The sequence below is a fragment of the Lipophrys pholis genome (assembly GCF_963383615.2).
Source record: "Lipophrys pholis genome assembly, chromosome: 12".
In the NCBI taxonomy this organism is placed as follows: domain Eukaryota; kingdom Metazoa; phylum Chordata; class Actinopteri; order Blenniiformes; family Blenniidae; genus Lipophrys; species Lipophrys pholis.
This window is the reverse complement of record NC_137641.1, coordinates 6879387-6900310: the sequence shown is the minus strand read 5'-3', so window position 1 is coordinate 6900310 and position 20924 is coordinate 6879387. Positions and strand designations below refer to the sequence as shown.

General features: G+C 42.2%; 1 protein-coding gene across 1 annotated transcript; it reads left to right on the top strand.

Moving 5' to 3' along the window:
• Nucleotides 1-286: 286 nt before the first annotated feature.
• On the top strand, nt 287-19414 carry LOC308118312 (excitatory amino acid transporter 1-like; the record flags this gene model as incomplete). Its single annotated transcript, XM_080477664.1, has 9 exons — nt 287-425; nt 506-643; nt 3684-3888; nt 3969-4011; nt 5558-5838; nt 5929-6162; nt 9443-9637; nt 9735-9869; nt 19204-19414. 9 exons carry the CDS (start codon nt 287-289, stop codon nt 19412-19414), a joined length of 1581 nt encoding a protein of 526 aa, XP_080333790.1.
• Nucleotides 19415-20924: the final 1510 nt, after the last annotated feature.

The following is a 20924-nucleotide window of genomic DNA, read 5'->3' as shown; positions in this document are numbered from 1 at the left end:
GTGAGGTCATTATACAATCTGGACGTCTGCGTCATTACAGGTGTTTGGACTCACCGCATGCATAAAGCAGGGTTCTGGAACTCTGGGCCCATGGGCCACCTCTGGACCACGATGTCAAAATTAAAATACTTTGTTAAATGTAAGACATTGTATCTCAGGTAAATTTGAGGAGATCTGGAACAGTGTTGCCAAATAAAGACTCTATGCTGATGTTGACTGTGTGCATGATTACTTCTGTAAAGACTGTAGGTATATTTCTACATTGTTTTTCATGTGTTTCAGCAGGATGCAACGCTTCAGGGAAGGCATTCATATACGCACCATGAAGGCCAAGAGGAAAGTAGAGGAGATCTCCAAAGAGGACGTCCAGGCCTTCCTGAAGAAGAACGCCTTTGTGCTCTTCACAGTTGGAGCAGTGATCGTGGGTGTGTATATTTGCCTCTGTGACTTCCGTCAGTCAGAACCTGCCCTGAGCTGAGCATTTCCTTTGTTCCTCCGTCTGCAGGTATTGTTCTTGGATTCGCACTGCGCCCCTATAAGATGACCTATCGAGAAGTGAAGTACTTCTCCTTTCCTGGAGAGCTGCTCATGAGAATGCTCCAGATGCTTGTCCTCCCTCTCCTCGTCTCCAGTCTGATAACAGGTGCAACACTTTTCCCTTCTTCCTTCCTAGAGGCTTCTGTGTTCATAAAGGCCTCTTCAAGGCCTCTTCATGCTACCAGTGTTCGCGAGTACGCGAGGTACTCGTGACGTCAAAATCGTCATCCGCCCGACGCGCTCCGACCCCGCGGCGGTGGACCTCGCGCAGCCCAAAGTTTGCGACTACACCACCTGTGCGCAACTGTACACACCAACTGCGCATCTGCCAGAGCCACCGGTCGCTTGTGTGAGACGATCCTCCGTCTGCCCGTCTGAACAATCACAATTTAAAAGCAAATAAAGAGCCAGACGGCTCAGAACTCCTGAAGTGAAACATAAAGTACTTTAGCAAAGGTAGCGAATGCCGGGCAGTAGAAGTAGAGATTTTTTCGGGATCGTTACGTTATGGAACGTTATGGATTGTTACGTTACGTTATGGAACATTATGGATTGTTACGTTACGTTATGGAACGTTATGGATTGTTACGTTACATTCTGGAACGTTATGGATTGTTACGTTACGTTATGGAACGTTATGGATTGTTACGTTACCTTATGGAACGTTATGGATTGTTACGTTACATTATGAAACGCGCACGGAAGTGAACCCAGAGTGGAACATGGCCACAATCATGTGACCCCGCGGACACTCGCGGACAATAGTAGCATGAACAGGCCTTAATGTGTAATAACAGCCAACGATACACCAGGTGATCTTTCATCGAGCTTTCATTCAAACATCATGTTTACATTCCTGCATCTCTTCAGTGACTCAAAAATATACTGATGATAATGTAGTAAATGATTAATCAGACAAAGCAGTTGAATGCAGCTGATACACAACAAATTTCAGTGCTGACCTCTGATTTATTGGTCTAATCTAACAGTGTATTTACCATCTGAATAATAGAAGCTGCAAGCAAGCATGTGGAGCTTTAAGCCTTCTTTCAGTCAACATAATACAGAACGTCACTGACGTCCTGAAGTGAATAGTGCACTGAAACTACTCATAAGAAAAAAAAAATAGAAAATGAAAAGATAGCTTTTTTTTAAATGAAAAAGATATTTTCATAATAACTTGAAGTGTGAAAAACAACAATAATAATTACATTAAAACATTAAGTGTTATATCATATATTAGTATTTTTCTGGGGAAAAAACTGTTTTATATAAAGTAACATGTACACAGCATAATAATTTTCTACCCCAGAAAACACAAAAATAAAATCTATTATATTTTCAGGGTGTCACACAGTAAGCTGTTACAAAAACATACACGCCACAGTGTAAATGCTTTAGGAAATGTTTTCATAAATCTTAGAACAGCTCGTGGATGCATTTATCTTAAAAAAAAACAAAAACAATGTGGGACATGTATATATTTCAGTGTAAAAAAAAAAAGAGTACATTGTAGTGTATCACAGTAAGACTAATGTAAAGGAAATCTTTATGAGCAGGAACACTTAAGATAATTCTATAACTACAAATAGTGAAATATGTGTGATTAGTTTTATACCACTATGATCATATAATTTAATGTTATTGTTTATCTTTATACTGTTCTTGCTCTGTAAAAAATACAAAAATTTACACATATTTAATTTACCCTCTACAGCTAACTTGGTGTTGGTCTGATGGGGCCTTCGGTCGGCCTGTTTAGACCTGCCATTAACATACATCTTAACACTTCCAATCCAAGTTTATTTAGCTTGAAATCCTTCCATCATTATTCAACTTATAAAATTTCCTAATTTGGTTGATTTCTGGTTGATGACATTAGAAGGTAAACTTTGCATCTATTTTATTTATTTATTTCATCTTTATTTTACTATGTAGGTCAATTGAGAAACAATTCTCCTTTTCAAAGACAACCTGGCAAAGAGGCCACACGGAGGTGTGAAGAAAAAACATACATACATACATACATACAGCCGAAGTATCCTTGAGCAAGACACTGAACCCCAAAACTGCTTCCAGTGGATGGACTGAGCGACTTGCATGGTAGCCGCCTCCATTGGTGTGTGAATGTGTGTGTGATTGATTTACGAGGTGGAAGTTATCCATTTACATACATACTTGTTCTGATCAGGATTCTGTCAGTGTGTTTACAGGTTCACTAGCGTGCGGTGGTGTTTCAGTCAGGGCCAGCAGTAACAAAATACAACACCGAGCGATATTGCGTTGGTCGAACCAAAACCTGACGGAATTTAATTGTGGCGGGCCGCCACGATTGTATGGGAAACACCATTTTACAATTAAAAACAGCACCAAATGCCAACAGCAGCGCCAAGCTAATCCAGAGAAAGTAAAAAAAAAAAAAAAACTAGCACTCATTTGTTGTCACTTGTAGATGAAATCCATTCCACTGTAAAATGCTGCACAAAGCCTTTGGTCTTCCTCTACTCACAATTTCCATTTTTTCAGCAAACAGGCGCCTTGAAAAAGGCCCTGAAGCAGGTCCGTTATCGTATCACCCGATATTGCTGTTAAATTAGCCGCCATCACCTCCAGAATAGCAGATAATAACAGTGCGTCATCACGCTCCTGCCCATGGGCCAATCATTGAAACTCATTTCAATGACACACCAAGACCAGCACTAGAAACTCCGCTTGCCCTCGGGCGTTCCATCAGTAACACATCAAAATTTGATTGCTGATGATACTGTCACTCAACATGTTAACCCAGTAGCAGCGTCCAGCTTCGATCAGAGGTCAGCAATGCAGTTCCTGCTGGCCCTAGCAGAGGAAAGGAGCTGTGATGCGTTTATAGGACATAGGAAATTTGAGCTCCACAAAATATAACCAGTCGTTTTCTGGATAAAATATAGTTGCATACTGAACGAGCATTCTAATTGATTCTAGACACAGATTTCAGAATCACTTTTCAATCATAAAAAAAGAAAAAATCATTCTTGACACCTGAGACAGTATTACATGATTTATATTATTAATTCAGCACCAGGGTCAGTGCTGTGTGTCAATGATAATTTCATTTACTTTATTTCTCAAGTTTTAACAACCTCTGTCACCTTTCTGTTCACCAGGAATGGCAGCTCTGGACAGCAAAGCCTCAGGAAAGATGGGCATGAGAGCCGTGATATACTACATGACCACTACCTTCATTGCAGTCTTCATTGGTATTATCATTGTCCTCATCATCCACCCAGGAAAAGGATCTAAAGATGAGTTTGGAAAGCAGCAGAAAATAGAGCAAGTCAGTCCCGCTGACGCCTTCTTAGATCTGATCAGGTAGTAACAGTGATAGCCACAGAGTTGGATTCTAACGAGTCTTTGTCACCTCTTAATCACTGCGTGTTTTCTCATTTCAGAAATATGTTCCCACCAAATCTGGTCCAGGCCTGCACACAGCAGGTGAGCTTTTTTAATGACTCATGTCCGACTGTAAGTATTTAGTCCTTGTGCAGTAATGTTAAAATCTCTTCACAAGGGCTTGCAATATTGAAATCTTAAGAGTAGTTGTCACACTTCCCTTCCTGGGTTCTGGCCTTGTCGTGGCGGAAAGGCTTGCGTTTCCTAGCGACCTTCAGGGCTATGTTGCCCATGCTTCTGGTAGGGTCACCCAAGGCAGACAGGTCTGGAGTCAAGGCCACAAACACATCCACACCTCACCCATTCCTCCAGTTCGCGGCTGAGTGTGAAGCGGTTATGATGTAAATCAGCACCACCAAATCTGAGTCCATGGTCCTCTCACGGAAAAGGATGGCATGCCCTCTCCAGGTAGGGGGGTGGACCTTCCCCAGGTGGAGGAGTTTAAGTAACTCGGGGTCTTATTCACAAGTGATGGGAGGAGGGATCGTGAGGTCGGCCACAGGTTCAGACAGGCGGCGGCAATAATGCAGTCACTGTAGTGGGCCGTTGTGGTGAAGAGGAGCTGAACTATAAAGCAAAGCTCTCGGTTTACTGGTCGGTCTACATCTCCACCCTCACCTACGGTCATGAACTTTGGGTCATGAGCGAAAGAATGAGATCGCGGGTACAAGCAGCCAAAATGAGTTTTCTCCACAGGGTGGTGGGCATCACTCTTCGTGATAGAGTGAGGAGCTCAACCTTTCAGAAGAGACTCAAAGTCGAGCTGCTGCTCCTCCACATTGAGAGGAGCCAGTTGAGGTGGTTCAGGCATCTGATTAGGACGCCCCCTGGTCGCCCTCCTTTAGAGGTCTACCAGGCACGTTCAACTGGGAGGAGGTCCCGAGGTCGGCCCACGACTCGCTTGAGAGATTATATCTCTGGTTTGGCCTGGGAGTGACTTGGGCTCCCCCCAGGAGAGCTGGAGGAAGTAGCTGGGGATATGGATGCCTGACTTTCTCTGCTCTCTATACTGCCACTGCGACCCCAAACAGACTAAGTGGGCAAGAAGATGGATGGACAGATGTATGGTTTTCAAACTTAGATTAGAGGTAGACTACAAGGAGGTTGAAGTAATTGGTTTTATAATATTTTTATTTCACTGAACCAAAATAGATTAGAAATACAGTTAAATCCTGAACTTTGTGGGACAGGCAAATGTTCCAGCATCCACTGAGTGAAAAGTCCTAAACATCCTGGACATGTTCCCCATATATCACAGGGCCAGCACAGAGAATCACTCTCGTATTCACTGCTACGATCAAATTTAGAAACAGCAATTCACTGAAATAAACCTGTGCACCAGCAGAGAGAACATGCAAAATCAAGTAATGTGTGAGATTAGATTTACTTTCAATGGTGCCGTAAAAAAGTTCCTTGGGCCGACAAAAAAATGCTGAGTCGTTCTCTGGGGAGCATGAACAACTCAAGTTATTTAGACAATCTGCTTAATGTGTTTGTTACCAACATTATTCTAATGTAGAGGGATGAGAACCGTGATCTTTTTCAGCTCTATAAGAGTTGACTGACTTCTTTCTCTGATATTCTCCAGTTCAAAACTAAATATGGAAAGCGAGTAGTCCATGTGACAGTGACAGTGAACGAGACCCTCTTCAACTCAACCAATGGGACCCAGGAGGTCCTAGAGATCACCCGGGAGGAAGTGATCCCAGTGCCGGGTCAGGTGAATGGGGTCAACGCCCTTGGGCTGGTGGTCTTCTCTATGTGCTTTGGGTTGATAATTGGCAACATGAAGGAGCAGGGCCAGCTCCTCAGGGACTTCTTTGACAGCCTCAATGAAGCCATCATGCGCCTTGTTGCCATCATCATGTGGTAATCTTCTGCAAATTCACACAAAGTTACATCAAATAAATGCTTTCACCACATTTCTCCAATAACCTAATTTACCTCTCGTCCTCTCAGGTATGCTCCTATTGGCATCCTGTTCCTAATCGCAGGAAAGATTGTGGAGATGGATGATTTGACACAGATGGGTGGTCAGCTGGGCATGTATACCATCACAGTCATCATCGGTCTGCTGATCCACGCGGTTTTTATTCTGCCCACCCTTTATTTTGTCATTACTCGGCAGAACCCCTTCATCTTCATCGCTGGCCTCCTGCAAGCTCTGGTAACGGCCTTGGGAACCTCCTCCAGGTGAGAAAACAAGCTTCTGCCCCTGGGGTCACCAACATTTGATCTAAGACCTCCTTCATATATGTAAAGAGGCTCATTATTGACATTTTTTTTTACCAGGATAGGATTCAAATATTAAACATTGATTATATCTGTATATCTCAGTTTTCTTTAACATTTGAAAGTCATTGAACAGATTTTGAAATCACGAACGTGCCCCACCTGTGACTCAGGCCCCTCAGGATTCATCAGGTGTCTCAGGCACCACTGAATTCTTTCATACACAAGCCTCCACACAGCCTCTGTGTCAGCGCTACATGCACCTCTAAAGGATTTACAGATGCTACGCATTTCCTTTTGCGTACTGCACATGCTCCTGCTCGCTTTTAATGATAGATAGATAGATAGATAGATAGATAGATAGATAGATAGATAGATAGATAGATAGATAGATAGATAGATAGATAGATAGATAGATAGATAGATAGATAGATAGATAGATAGATAGATAGATAGATAGATACTTTATTTATCTCCAATTGGTGAAATTCAGATGCCCAGCATCGACCAGTGTGTGCTATCCATAAATTAAACATGTCTGACAGTACAGACTTAAAAAGAAAAATAATAATGGGAATAATAAAAAAAATTTAAAAAGAAAGTTAAAAAGCAAAATGGTGAGATAAAAAGTTCATTACATAGGTTTGCTCTACAGTCGTATGGCCGCCGAGACAAACGACCTCCTGAACTTCTCAGTGCTGCAGCGCATTAGGGGGAGTCGGTCACTCCGTGTATCAGTCACACTTTAATCATGTTAACATGGAGATTTGTTGGTGTCTGAGCTCCAAAACTCTTCAGCATGTAGCATGTAGCATGTAGCACTACCGTATCTATGGAGCCGGGTGGTCACTACTGATCCAGGGCCTGTCCACACGAGAACGTCGTTTTATGTAACTTCATCAGGTTTGGCTGATCATCTGCATGGCGTGGCATTTTATGAACCTGAAAACGTTTTGTTTTTTTCAACTGGGTCACAAAATGGGGACATTTCAAAATACTGCCTCTGCATTGAGGTGTGGATGAACAAGATGGACATTAGAAAATGATGACGTCATTGCCTCGCGTCTCGACCCGATAACAATAACGACTACATGCTCTTTGTCGTGCGACTGATGCTAGTCAGTTTATTAAGGCATCCTGTTGGATTTCAATGTCTTCATCACGATTTTGTGTTCTCTGTGCTTTCTTCTATGTTTTTGGTGTATTAAATGGCACTTACAGCGCCACCTAAAGGCTTGGCACATGTACTATATTGTTTTGAGCCATGTTCATAGTGACGTGTGGATGGAAACTTTTGTAAGAGCAAAGGGGACAGGGCCTAAATTGCTGGTGTATGAAATGGCATTCACCTCTTGATATTTGGGCAAAACATACAGTAATTTACAGTCTGTATTACATTTGTCATACTCATTGATATCAAAGAATCTCCAAACCACATGGACTTAACTTGCCCTCTCTTGCTTACCTGCAAGAGACGATGCTGTACCCAGTACAGTATTGGACCCGATACCCGGTACTAGTATCGGTAACAGTTCATCCCTATTTTCAAAAACCAGCTGGATGTTTTAGATCTCACTAGAAGATCTGTGTGAGATTTGTCTTCTTTTGACAAGACACAGACTCTTAAAAGTAGCAATGGGACTGTTGAGAGGAAGACACAGGCACACCTGGAACACAGGGTCACGCTGTACAGGCTGCCAGTCCATGACTCTTCAAAATTAATTTTTAACACTAGACCAGAAGTGTTTGACGTGAAACAGACAATTAACCAGCAGTAAAGTTTTCAAATACTTTTGGTAAGTGAGCACCACTAAAGTTGCTGTACAAAATGGTTGAACAGCATTTTGAAGGATTTGGGATAATACAATCTATCCAGTCTTTGTTACCTTACCTCAGTGGTTCCCAAACTTTTGGTCTAAAAAGATTTTTTGCCCTCGTCTTGCCAACTAACTCGACCAAAGGTGTTGAATTTTGGACCCTGAGCCACAGTCCTGCATGATTTAATCTTTCCAATATTACTAAATCTAATGAATGTGTCATGATCAATTCTTCATTATGGAAACTCGCTATACTTAATGGAACAAATTCAAATGAAAAGGATGACATTTTGTAAGGTCATACTTAGACCAGGAAAGGCTAAAGTTAAGAAGTCTGGCATGTAGTAGATAGGGTTCATTATAGAGTATGTTTGCAGGAAATGTGTCATTCAGTTATTCATAAATTGCCGAGCACCAGTTACAACACAGGCATTTCAAGACATTTTACATTCAGACAAACTACAGAGAAAAACAACCTACAATCCCACATAAGCAGCATAGGAGAGGAAAGTAAAAAAATAATAATTCTTTATCATTAAGAAAACTCCTTTTAGTCCTTTTGGACAGGAAGTTCAGATCATAAACTGCAGGACGGTCCGGAGAGAGAGGACTGAGCAGAGAGCGCACGCTTCGGGGGAGAGACATGCAAAGTTATTGAATTTCACCATATGAATACATGAGAAGAGAAACTCAGTGCAGTAAAGGTCTCTCAACAGTCTGAAGCAATGACTAAGAAAATGGTCCAGGAAGGCCCGAAGCAGTCCAAACGATCAGCTTCATCAAAAGGTCAAATTCAAATACACTTTGTTGTTGTTGTTGTTAAAGTGGACCGTGCCAGCCTTCCTGAAAGCTCTGCCTCCCAATCTACTAACAAATGCATAAAGTCATCACTGTGAGTTTCTGATTTTTAATCATCTTATGCATCAAAAAAGGCAATTCTGCAGAGTTTCCTAAGTGGGAGTCAAAGGAGAAGCTCTCAAAGCAGGTCAAAATGAACCATCCAGTGTGACTGCAAGATCAGAGATTTTGACTTTCTTTCATTTGAGCTTCAAAGTAGGAACTTACAGGTCATCCAGGCCTTTGTATTCATATCTGGAGTTGGACAAACTAAGTGCTGTCATCTGGTTTCAGAGAAAATTAGTGTGTCTTTTGCATAGCAGTGTACATGACAATATAGCCTGCATGTTTTATTCGACAAAACAAAACCAACCTTTTTTCCAACCCAACTCTATAGCATAGTAATACCTTATATCACTACAATAATTCAAGAGGCTTTCAATACCTCACATCAAAAACGGACTTTTAAAGCTATCCTGCAGTGAGCCACGCAGCAAACTTATTTCACGTTGTTGTAAAGGCTAAAGCTGTATTGTAATGAATGTCTGCAATTGTTCACTTCCTGTCTCCATTCTATCACCTCCTAGCTCTGCCACACTTCCTGTGACTTTTAAATGTCTGGAGGAGAACAACAAGATTGATAAGCGTATCACTCGTTTCGTGCTGCCTGTGGGTGCCACCATCAACATGGACGGGACAGCTCTGTATGAGGCACTGGCAGCCATCTTCATTGCCCAGGTCAACAATATGGAGATGAACTTTGGTCAGATCATCACCATCAGGTAAAAATGTACAAACACAGAGACTTTTACTGTCACGTTATATTCTTGCAGCTGCAGCGTTGGCTTCACCTGTGCTTCTCTTTCACCTTAATGGAAGTATTACAGCAACCGCCGCCAGTATTGGAGCTGCTGGCATCCCTCAGGCGGGTTTGGTCACCATGGTGATTGTTCTGACCTCCGTTGGTCTACCTACTGATGACATCACGCTCATCATTGCAGTTGATTGGTTCCTGTGAGTACTTTCCTGTCCCATGAACAAGTGAACAATAGAAAGTGGCTTTGTGTCTTACTACCACCTAATGACACACTTCTCCCGTCTCCCTGGAGTCTTGTTCCACATCTTCCCTTTTGTATTGAATATTTTTGCAATGAGTTTTAACATAGAAACATAATTAGGTTTCCCAAATTAATAATTTCAATTATAATAGCCTACCCTGAAATTACTCAGCTAACTGGGGTAATAAGAAAAAAATCTTTCTCTTCTTTAACTGGGATGGACCAAATATGAATCTCTGTCTAAACCTCACTTCAGGAGGACTTTCCACACTGAGCAGAATCTATAGTGTCTAGTGTGTAATAGCCTAGATCTTGTAAAGCTGTGGGGACCTTTTTCACACCTTCATTTGGTTCGGGTGGCAGTCAGCAGCACTTTTGAGACCGGATCAAACCGCCTTGAAAATGTCAGGCATTTAGAACAGCTGCTCGTTTGGGGGCGCTATCACCTGGAGCAAACACTGACCAGACAGGAAGTAAAGATTGGTCATTGATTGGTCCGGATCGAAAGCAGAAGTCCCGCTGCTTCAGCCTGTGGTGGCTAGGCTAATTAGCCACCACAATTTTCAATTTTTTTTCTTTCTTTGTCCACTTCTTCTGATTCACGCAGTTAGCTTTGTTTGTTTACTACCCAGAATGCATTGCGCACTACGTCACCTCCTTTCATCAACATTTCAAGAAATAAAGGCTTGAAATATTTCACTCTATGTGTCATGAGCCTATATCACATATGAGTTTGACTTTCTGAAATGAGTGACAAAAAATACTGAACATTTTCATGATATTCAAATTGTTTGAGATGTAACTGTAAAGGCTGTCTGTGCTCTGGTGAGATCTCAACACAGGCATCTTTTAAAAAACAAACAATCGCTGTACACGATGAAATGGCAGAAACACTGAAATAAGTGTGCTTTTCATGTCAGGCCACTCGATGTTTTTCAATTCAATTCAGCCATGTATGCCAGGATGCCGAATGATGTAAATAGTCATGGTTCCTTAAATGGTCTTTCGTCATTGTACAGTCCAGCTTATTATTTGGTGTATGTAAGAAACTTGTCTCCGTTAGGAATGGCAAGAATAAGAAAACCAAGTAAGGGGCTACTTGTTATAAATGGCAAAGCAAAGCAAGGCAAGGCAAATGTATTTACCATTCAGACACAAGACAATTCACAGTGCTTTACAAAGAAATAAATACATTAAAGCAAGGCGATTTAGAATTGCTCAAGATTGAGATTGTGAAATATTTTAAACACTCTCATATTCTCTGTCACACACATTCACACAAACCTTTGTCCATTTACACTTTTCTGCTTCTCCTCACTCTTTTTCCTCATCTGACTTAACAACCCTCTGCTCCTACTGTGTTGAACTGAATCTCTATTCCGCCTTTTCCACATTCGTTAGACCTTTCTGCGACACTTCCTCTATTTCCCTTGGTTTGTGCACTTTCTGTTCATTTTCATCTATCAGTCGTAATCACATATTTTGCAACTTGTGTCCTACAAAGTCTTAAGTGGAGCAACATCCATACGAAAAGCTCTGTTCCTCCATACACAGCATGAGTCAGATAAGTTGATCTGCTCAAACCCAGTGTGAACTCACTGAACTCAGACATCCTTAACCGAACTGTGACAGGCACCAGACCAGAATAGCCCAAGCGTGTCTGGCTGCAGGACCTCCACGCTCAGGCTTCTCCACCCTCAGGCTCCCTCCACTGTCAGACAGGAAGTGCTCATTCAAAATAAAATGCGACACGATGAAATGCTGAAATGCTTGTGGAAAATTCAGAATGCGTTAATTAGTCAACAACGCAACATCAAAAACTACTTTCTTGAATGAAGTACAGTATATATCGAGATCAACCACAAAAATGCTTTTCCCCTATGGAATAGATGGCAAATGTAAACACATACCCATACAAAACATGTATTAAAAGAAAAGAAAAAATTAAAAGCAGCCACTTTTATCAATCGCTACTGGATTAATATAGCATAGCGAAACTTTCTGTAATTTCCGGACTATAAGCTGCTGCTTTTTTCACAAGCTTTGATCCTACCAGCTTCGATGAAGCTAATTTATGGATTCTTTTACGGGTAAACAAGCTTCACGCTGATAATTAATGGATGATGTGATCATGTGCATCACGTAACTCTGCCCTGCTGCGCTTCATGGCTGAGCACCGTCCTCCTCAGAGGAAAATCTTCTCTCAGAATCTCAATCAGCAAATACTATCAACAGAGATAAAACCCTCAGCGTTTGTGTATTTTTGCTGTAATTCGTTTGCCCTCTCTCTCTCTCCCTCTCCCTCTCCCTCTCCCTCTCCCTCTCCCTCTCCCACCCTTCCGTAGCCTCACCACGGTAGCCGTGTTTAAAAGTTGTTATTCTTTAAAGAAAAAAGAAAGAAAGAAAAGAAAAAACTTCCTGAGAAAATCAATTTTTTTTCAGCAAACTGCACCACATTCTTGTTCGACATGCCCCCATGCACCTCTGCGTCAATTTTCAAATGGATTCCTCATGCCTCAATACAGACACAGTCTTCTCTCCTTATTGGCTGTGAAATCCGTCAATCTCAGATAAGCACCACCTTTTCCTCCTTTGACTGAGGGCACATCCACATGAGCCAAAACTATCTTTTTTCTCCCGAGCGTTCTCAAAAAGATATATTAAACAATTAATTTGGAATTTGAATTAATAATTAAATTAATTACAATTACCAGAATTAACATTAAAGCTTGAAGGATTTTGGAGTTCTTGACACAGAAGAGGTCGACATTTCATTCACCTTTGTGCTCATTAATAAAACAGCAAGTATGATTCCAAAAATTATATTTATTCACAATGATAACAAATACAACAGAGATTCTAACTACTTATATACCGCTTGGTGTGTGTGTGTGTGTGTGTGTGTGTGTGTGTGTGTGTGTGTGTGTGTGTGTGTGTGTGTGTGTGTGTGTGTGTGTGTTTGGAGAGAGAGACAGAGAGAAAGAAACAGAGAGAGAGAGAGTGGTGGAGGGAGTGTGTGCATGTGTGTATGTGTGTTAGTGCTTTTCCACCAACAAGAACCAGCAGCTGGTTCAGGGCCAGTTCTTAAATGAGCACCGCTAAAGAACCGGTTCTTTTTCCACCGTTAACGGAACCAAGTGAGAGCCACGTCATTGCGTCACTCCAAAACATGATACGTCACTGATTTCAACAATTTGGCGCTGACAGCGCTCATACAGGAACAAGGAGACGGACTGTAACACTGGTTTGGTCCGGGTCGCTCCATCTAGTCTGGCCTGAACCTCGGATGCAGACCAAAGAGCCAGAAGACTTTACGTCTCTTCGTATCTCTATTGGTGTTTTTTCACGTCCGTCTTGCTTTAGTCCGGAGCCCCGGAGTGGCCAGAGAGAAAAATAAATATTACGTGAATGAGCTTGGGTTTTTTTTTTCAACATTTGGGCATTACATTGGGAAATTCTGCTCCTTTCACTTTATTTCTGGATGTGTCTGAATCAAATGCTTCAACACGGAGGAATGGAGGTTTGAAGGTCTCAAATCCTGGAGGACCCAACCACTCCGTGACTGGCTGAGCGCATGGGGGCAGTCAGTGTCCCTGAGTAGGGGAAGGGGGGGAGGATTTCCATGGGGCTGCCGTATTTCATGGCCCACCTGCGGTGAGATGCTCAGGCACAAATGAGTCAGACGCCACGTGTCATGATCTTCTATCGTGACAAATGAAGACTTTTTTATTAGAACTGAAGCAGCTTTTCTGTGGTCTTGTGAGATACCAACAGTATCAATGATGTTGACAACCAAAGAGCTGAAGTTATCTACAAGGTGGTTGACAGGAGCGACAGGCAGAGCTGGCAGCGCTAGTGAATGTCGGCGTAAAGAGTGTATGTGTGTTTTCACCAATGTGACATTTTCTGATCAACTCTGTTTTACTTCTGCTGCTGTCAGCGGAGATGTAGACTTTAAAACGGGGGTTCTCAATTCCGGGCCTCGAGGGCCAGTGCCCTGCATATTTTAGCTCTCTCAGAGCTTCAGCACATCTCGATCTGATGTTGATGTCATCGTCTAGCTTGTAAAAAAAGCCAAGTAACGAGGCTCTTATTGGATTCAGGTGTGTTGCAACTGGGAGAAACTTAAAACATGCAGGACACCGGCCCTCGAGGCCTGGAATTAAGAACCCCTGCTTTAAAACAAAGTAATAATAATAATGATAATACATTGTATTTGAAATGCACTTTACATTTAAACAATCTCAAAGTGCTACAGAAAAATTGAAAACAAAAGAATAAAAAATAAAAAATTTAAATTAAAATTGTTAAAAGAAAAGGTAGGTCAGGGCGAGAAAAGTCTGTTAAAGTTTAAAAGGGACACATAAAACATTAAAAAAAGACTTTTTTTAAAAAGATAGCTAATAAGTAATGATCAGAGACAGCCACATCTTTCACCACAACCTCACAAATGTCTGGAACTTTGGAAATAACCCAGTCTAAGCTGTGTCCCTTGTTGTGTGTGGAATTTGTCACATGCTGGAAAAGCCAACATTTTCAACAATGTTCAGAAGTTCCTCAGCACTGATATCTTCTGGATTCTCACAATGAACATTAAAATCACCCATTACCACAACAGAGTCCTGATCAATACATCCAGCAGACAGCAGGTTGCTAAAGTCATGAAAGAAGTTTGCTTTGTATTTGGTTGGTCTGTAGATGGTTGCTCATATTGCCCGACAGGAAGAGTTCACCTGAAGAGCAACATGTTGAAAAAAGTAAAACTTTCCGTAAGACAGCTGTTTGTATTGATATGTGTCATTATACAAAGAAGCTCCTCCACCTCCTTCCTCCAACACTCTGACCTCGCTGTTAAAACTGAAGGGTGGAGGAGCTCCTGAAGGGTGGAGGAGCTGATTCAATAAGAGCTGCTGCACTGCTGTCTTCATTTAACCAAGTTTCTGTTAAAAACCTGAAATCTATTTTATCCTAAACCAAATTGTAGTGTGTTATAAATACGGCTCAGTTCACACTGAGGCTGGCGCACAACTGCAGTCAGATTAGATGGCGTAGCTGTATGTTTGTTCTTGCTGATAGGCTTTTGACCACGCTGTTGGCTACTTGAGATCACCGGTGTGTTAAACAAAGCAGCATGGGGTCACTCTCATCTCTGGTGCACCCCTGATGCTGCTTATGACCTTTAGGCGACATCCATACGAGCCAAAACGATCTTTTTTCTCCCCGGGATTCTCAAACAAAGTTCAGTCCAAACGTCACTATGAACACGGCTCAACATGAGGTGTTAGGGCATGCAGTACATATGCCAGGCCTCTAGGGGCGCTGTGACTCACAAAATACACCAAAAACAGAAGAAGACAGAATATATAGAAATTTGAATGGACTCCTGCTCAGAGACCTTTATATAACTCTGAGTTATAAAGGTCTATGACCCTGCCCCTCCCCCGGCTGCAGTCAGTAGCTTCTGCAGCTCGACGAGAGAATGTAGTCCGTGATTGTTGTAGTTATTAGATTACATCGCGGACCGTCATGGGGGGTGAGGGGGGTGATGCCATCATCGTTTTTCCACAGATGATTGTCTTTGCCGTCCACACTTCACAGCCGAGCCGGGGTTTTAAAATGTCCCGACTCTGGGAACCTTGTTCAAAGAAAAACGCCTCGTGTGGATAATTGCCCAAAAACGGCTCGTATACGTGAAACGGCGTTCCCTTACTGTTTAATAACTGTTCCAACTGACTGAGGTTCAATGTTGCTGCTCCCTCACAGGTGTGGTTGGGGAAGGCAGGGGTGGTTGCTGGGTCCTGGACTGTGGCAGAGAGGTCCTTCTAGTTCCCTGGTTGATCTGGGTCACAGGAACACGGGGGGGGGGGGGCTGACTCTTTGTTAGCACCAATGTCCTTGGTGATTATTCGCCATGCTCCTGTTTGAGTGTGTTATCCCGAGGGCATGACATATGTTGGTACCAAGCAGTCTGGATCCAGTGATATTCAGATGAACCCCATCCGGTTTGAAGCGGTCCTTACAGTTCCAGAACAGGTTGAATTTGTCGATGAACGTTATCCCATTGGAAAAGCATGCTGAAATCAGCCACGTATTTACGGCTAAAAGGCAAGAGAAAGATTATATTCCTTTTCCCAGGGTTGGAATTGGGCCTGAAAGAAAACATGTGGGGGCTCTGACTCCTTCAGAGTCTCCATTAGTAGTGAAAAGTCATTTTCAGGACCTCAGAACCAGTCTTGCTCCGCAGTATGTGGAAGGAGCCTGCATGGATGACGATGTTCATGTGGCTGCGATGTGTAGACAAAACAGTGGGTAACATCGCTGTCAGCTCCTGCACTGTTGTGTGTTTTTCATTCTGACTTGCCTGGCGATTGAGTCTCCAATCAAAAGAGTGTCCAGTAGGTCTAGGCTTCAAAAGGAACTTGATGAGTTTCTTAAGTTTCTCCTCACCCTTGGTTTAATTGTGATTTTGGGGTTGTTTCTGTGAACCTGCTTGTCTTTCTTGCTTGTGTGATGAGCGTCGCCGAGTCTTAGCTGGTCCATGTAACCACACATTTCACTCAGAGACAGGGGATCGTACCTGTTCTGCAGAGGAATTTCAGCTGGAGGAGTACCTTAAGTCTGGCTCCGATGCTGTTAAAAGTAAGAAACGTTGGAATAGTTGGACTTTGGAGCCTCATCAGCTATTTCAGTCACATTAGGACAAATCCACGGAATTGTTGTCGCCAGGTCCACGGTGCGGTGCTCAGCATCAAATGTATTCCCACGGAGTACAATCTGTGACTGTTCAGTTACATTTCCTCCATGTATACTAGGGACCACAGAGTCGATGAAATGCTGACTTTCACGTATTTCACGCAGCAATTCAGTCTTTCAGTCTTCTGTACAAGCTGCTTCACCTTATCAACCAGCTTCTCACAGTCTTTGGAGCTGGACGACGTTCTTTCGCCAGTCTGTTTGTTGAACCCCTCAGGGCAGCTGGTCTAGGGAAGAAGTCCTGTGTCCTGAAGTGAAGTTTTGTTCCTCTTATCAGCTTCAAAAAGAATGATTCGATCAGAATAAGTATTATGTTGACAGAAACACAAGTATTTCTTTAAAAAGCTCTCTTGTATGTAAAAAGAAGGAGAAAAGAATAAGATGAGGAAAAAAGAGCAAACGCAAAGTGCGAAGCGGAGACAGAAGAGGACACGTCTGCACAGTAGCGAAGCCAGAAGACTAAAGGCCTCTTCATACTCCATAAGAACAAGACGAAAGTTCGGCAGTGCGGGGTCCTGCCGAACAAATTGACGTCATTTTTTTTGCCTGTGCCAACCGTCCTGGCCGAACTAACTGGGAGCCGCACTGCCGAAACTTCTGCACTGCGCATGTGTGTTCCAGTTCGCTCATGACTATCAGTCATATTTTAATCATATTTAGCTTGTAACATCGCTACTGTACGAGCGCCGCAGCTCGTTAAAATGTCAAGGCTTTTACATGATGCACCTGAACGCATCACGAACAGCTGTCATCTCCTGTAGTTAATACCGGACCAGCATGGCGCTCAGACAAAAACTCTCTTTTATTACTGAAACAGTTCAGAGAAATGTATTTCTGAAAGCACTGGAGGCCAGAAATAAACTGTGCAGTTGAAAAGTTTAAACGCCGCATCACAGACGTGTGGTTGCTGTGAGGGGGCGTGGTCTGCTGTGAGGGGGCGTGGTCTGCTGTGAGGGGGCGTGGCCTGCGAGTTCGGCAGCTTCTTATCGGAGTAAGAACAGTCCTGCCGAAAAAGCTTTTCTTTCAGCAGCTGGCTGACGTCACTGCTGAACTTTCTTCTTGTTCTTATAGGTTCAAAAAGGGAGTGTGCAGGGGCCTTAAGCCAGTAGTCTGTAGAAGGTGACTAATAATGCCAGACAGGAAGCGATCACTTGAAGTGCAACATGTTCAAATAAGTCAAACTTTCCATACGACAGCTGATTGTGCTGATATACACTGAACAAAAATAGAAACGCAACACTTTTGTTTTTGCTCCCATTTTTCATGAGCTGAACTCAAAGATCTAAGACTTTTTCTATGTATGCAAAAGGCCTATTTCTCTCAAATATTGGCCTTTTATTGTGGCCACCCTAAGGTGCACCTGTGCAATATTCATGCTGTCTAATCACCATCTTGATATGCCACACCTGTGAGGTGGGGTGGATTATCTCGGCAAACGAGAAGTGCTCACTAACACAGATTTAGACAAGTCTGTCAACAATGTTTGAGAGAAATAGGCCTGAAACCACCCAAATCCCCCAACCACCCTAAAAAAACAACTTAATAATCATATACTTTGTTGATTAATGGTGTCATTTTGTCGATCACTGGTAGTTTTGCTTCAATTAACTTCAATATACCCCATGCGCTCTTCCACTGGCTCATGACAAGGACGTGTGCTCTCCTCATCTCTATGTATTCTTTACAGACGTGTGTCAGAGCACTTTTAAAGATGAGTTTATTTTAAAATATGCAGAAGACTTGGTGATTGAGAGCCTACTACAGACAAATGAAAACAGTCATGGCTCTGTCCTTAATGATTTTATCAAGTGGTGTGAAGACGCATACCTACTACAGCCTAACATATCCAAAACCAGAGACATGGCCATTGATTTCAGGAAAAATACAAAGACACCCGAGACCACTATTATCAAGGGACAAACTATTGAGCAAGTGCAATTGTATAAATATCTCGGGACTATTATTGACTCCAAGGTGAATTAAAAAACAAACAAACAATGAGGCAGTGAGCAAGAAGGCACACCAGCGTTGCCAGTGGAAGCTGTCCTATTTGAACATAAACAAAACCTTGATGACACTCTTTTATTGTGCTTTTATTGAATCTGTTTGATCATTTGCACTGGTGTCATGGTTTGGAAACCTTCCCATTAAAAGAAAGGAACACTCTAAAACCAAACAATCAAATGGGCTAGTTTGCTGATCGGGGAGTCACAGCTGAGCTTTTGGGCCTGATTAATATTTAACAGAGTTCGACCTTGTTTGGTTTATTGTCCCTTTTTTATTAGATTTTTAACAAGTCCCTTATATTGGCATTTTAGCAGTTCTTTTAATTCACTTTTGAATCCTGTCAGTGAGTCTGAGTGGCCCATCCCTGTCTGTGTCCACGCTGTTTTTACTGTCCTGTGTTTTTTTAAATGTATCTGTCCGTACTGCCACATGCCTTCTCCTGTTGCACAAAGAATCTCCCTCCGGGTGCTAATGAAGTCACCTCGACCTTGATAATTCATCCACTGATCTGTGTTGTTTGTTGCTTGCAGTGATCGCCTGCGTACCACCACAAATGTGCTGGGGGATTCGATTGGCGCCGGAATCGTGGAGTTTCTGTCCCGACACGAGCTGCGCAGCAGAGACGTGGAGATGGGGAACTCGGTGCTGGAAGAGAAGGAGAGGAAGAAACCTTACAAGCTCATCTCACAGGATAGCGATTTTGAAAATGACAAACGTGTTCACAGTGAATCAAACATGTAGCTGCTCTCACGTCAGTCCACAGTATTATTATTCTTTTTGAAAGTAGGCGTGAGATAATGAAGGCAACCACATTTTCACTAGAACGTTTATAGCCATCCAAATGACAAGCATTACAGCCTTTGCAATAGTCATCTGTCTTCAAATAGGACTGGTAGTTTCTGGTTTGTGTGTGTCAGGGGTGTCAAACTTTCAGTTAACTACCCACATCCATCCCGGTTAGAGCTCAACTGGATCAAACCATTAAAGTGATAGCAATATATAACTTTTGAATACCAACAAATGAAAGTTTTCCCTTTAGTTTTAATACAAAAAGTACCAGTTCAATCTGATATTATTCACATTTTAGACACTTTTTCCCAAATTAATTTTTAAATACTTGAAATTTCCTCAATGAAAATAACCCAAAGTTCTCTCTGCCACAGCGCTTTTTGAACTAATGTGGGGGGGGGGGGAAGTTAGTTGCAGCATTTAGCATGTTTTCATAAAGTCCTTCTCATGGTATTCCAAGCAAGTTTGCTAGTAATTAGGTAGCTATGGTGGGCTGCAGCATCACTGGTCTCTTGACTGAGGACTGCTGCTGCCATTGTTTGCTGTTCAGTTCCGAGTCTCAGTGTGTGTGGCATCATGAACTTTACTTTTATAGAGCCATTAAACTCCCAGTGGACAAAGGAGACACGGTCACTCTTACTGCAGTTGCTTTTACTAAAAGATTAAAGTTTAATGTCTTTAACTTTTCCACTCCTCGAAGTCAACCCGCCGGCCGGATTGAACCCTGTGGCGGGACGATTCTGGCCAACGGGCGGCGTGCATGTCACCCCTGCTCCAAGTAGTAGCAGAGATTTGTGTGCAGAGATGGATACTGAATTTAAACATATGTAGATTATACATCTTCTCAAACTGTAACCATCTTTTCAGCAAAGCACCATTTTACTCAACCAGTATATCTCTACATGCTCCCACGTTCAGCTGTTTATTATTGTGTTTAGACGGAGCCCTTTAATGAACTTTATATTCCAGTGGACACTGACTACTTCCACATCTTCTTTTTTACCTACTCCTCCTTTGTTGTAGATTCGAGAGATGGTACATTCAAGGTTTAGGTGAAATTTAACTTTTTTTGTGAAAATTGTAGTGTTTGTTTATTATCATTGTGAAATAAACTGAAAGAATTAGCTGTCTGGCTCCTTTCATTTGAAACAGTGAACATAGCGTCTTCTTTTATTTTGCTTTTAACCTTAATTTATTAAAAATGAAGTTTCACAGTTACAATCAAAAAACAAAATCAATCTGTCCAATTCATTAAATTCATTGGGGCAGGGGGGTGGGGGTGGGGCAGTCAAAAGGAAATATTCCTTTTTTCATGCTTATTTGGTGTCAGAAGGTGACACTTTTCACTGTGAGCATCTGCACACAAATTCACACCCGGACGTGCAACTCCAGTTTATAAATAACTTAATATTAATATGTCTGGTGCTTACATGTGGGGAATATGGTGTTGGGAGAACGCTGG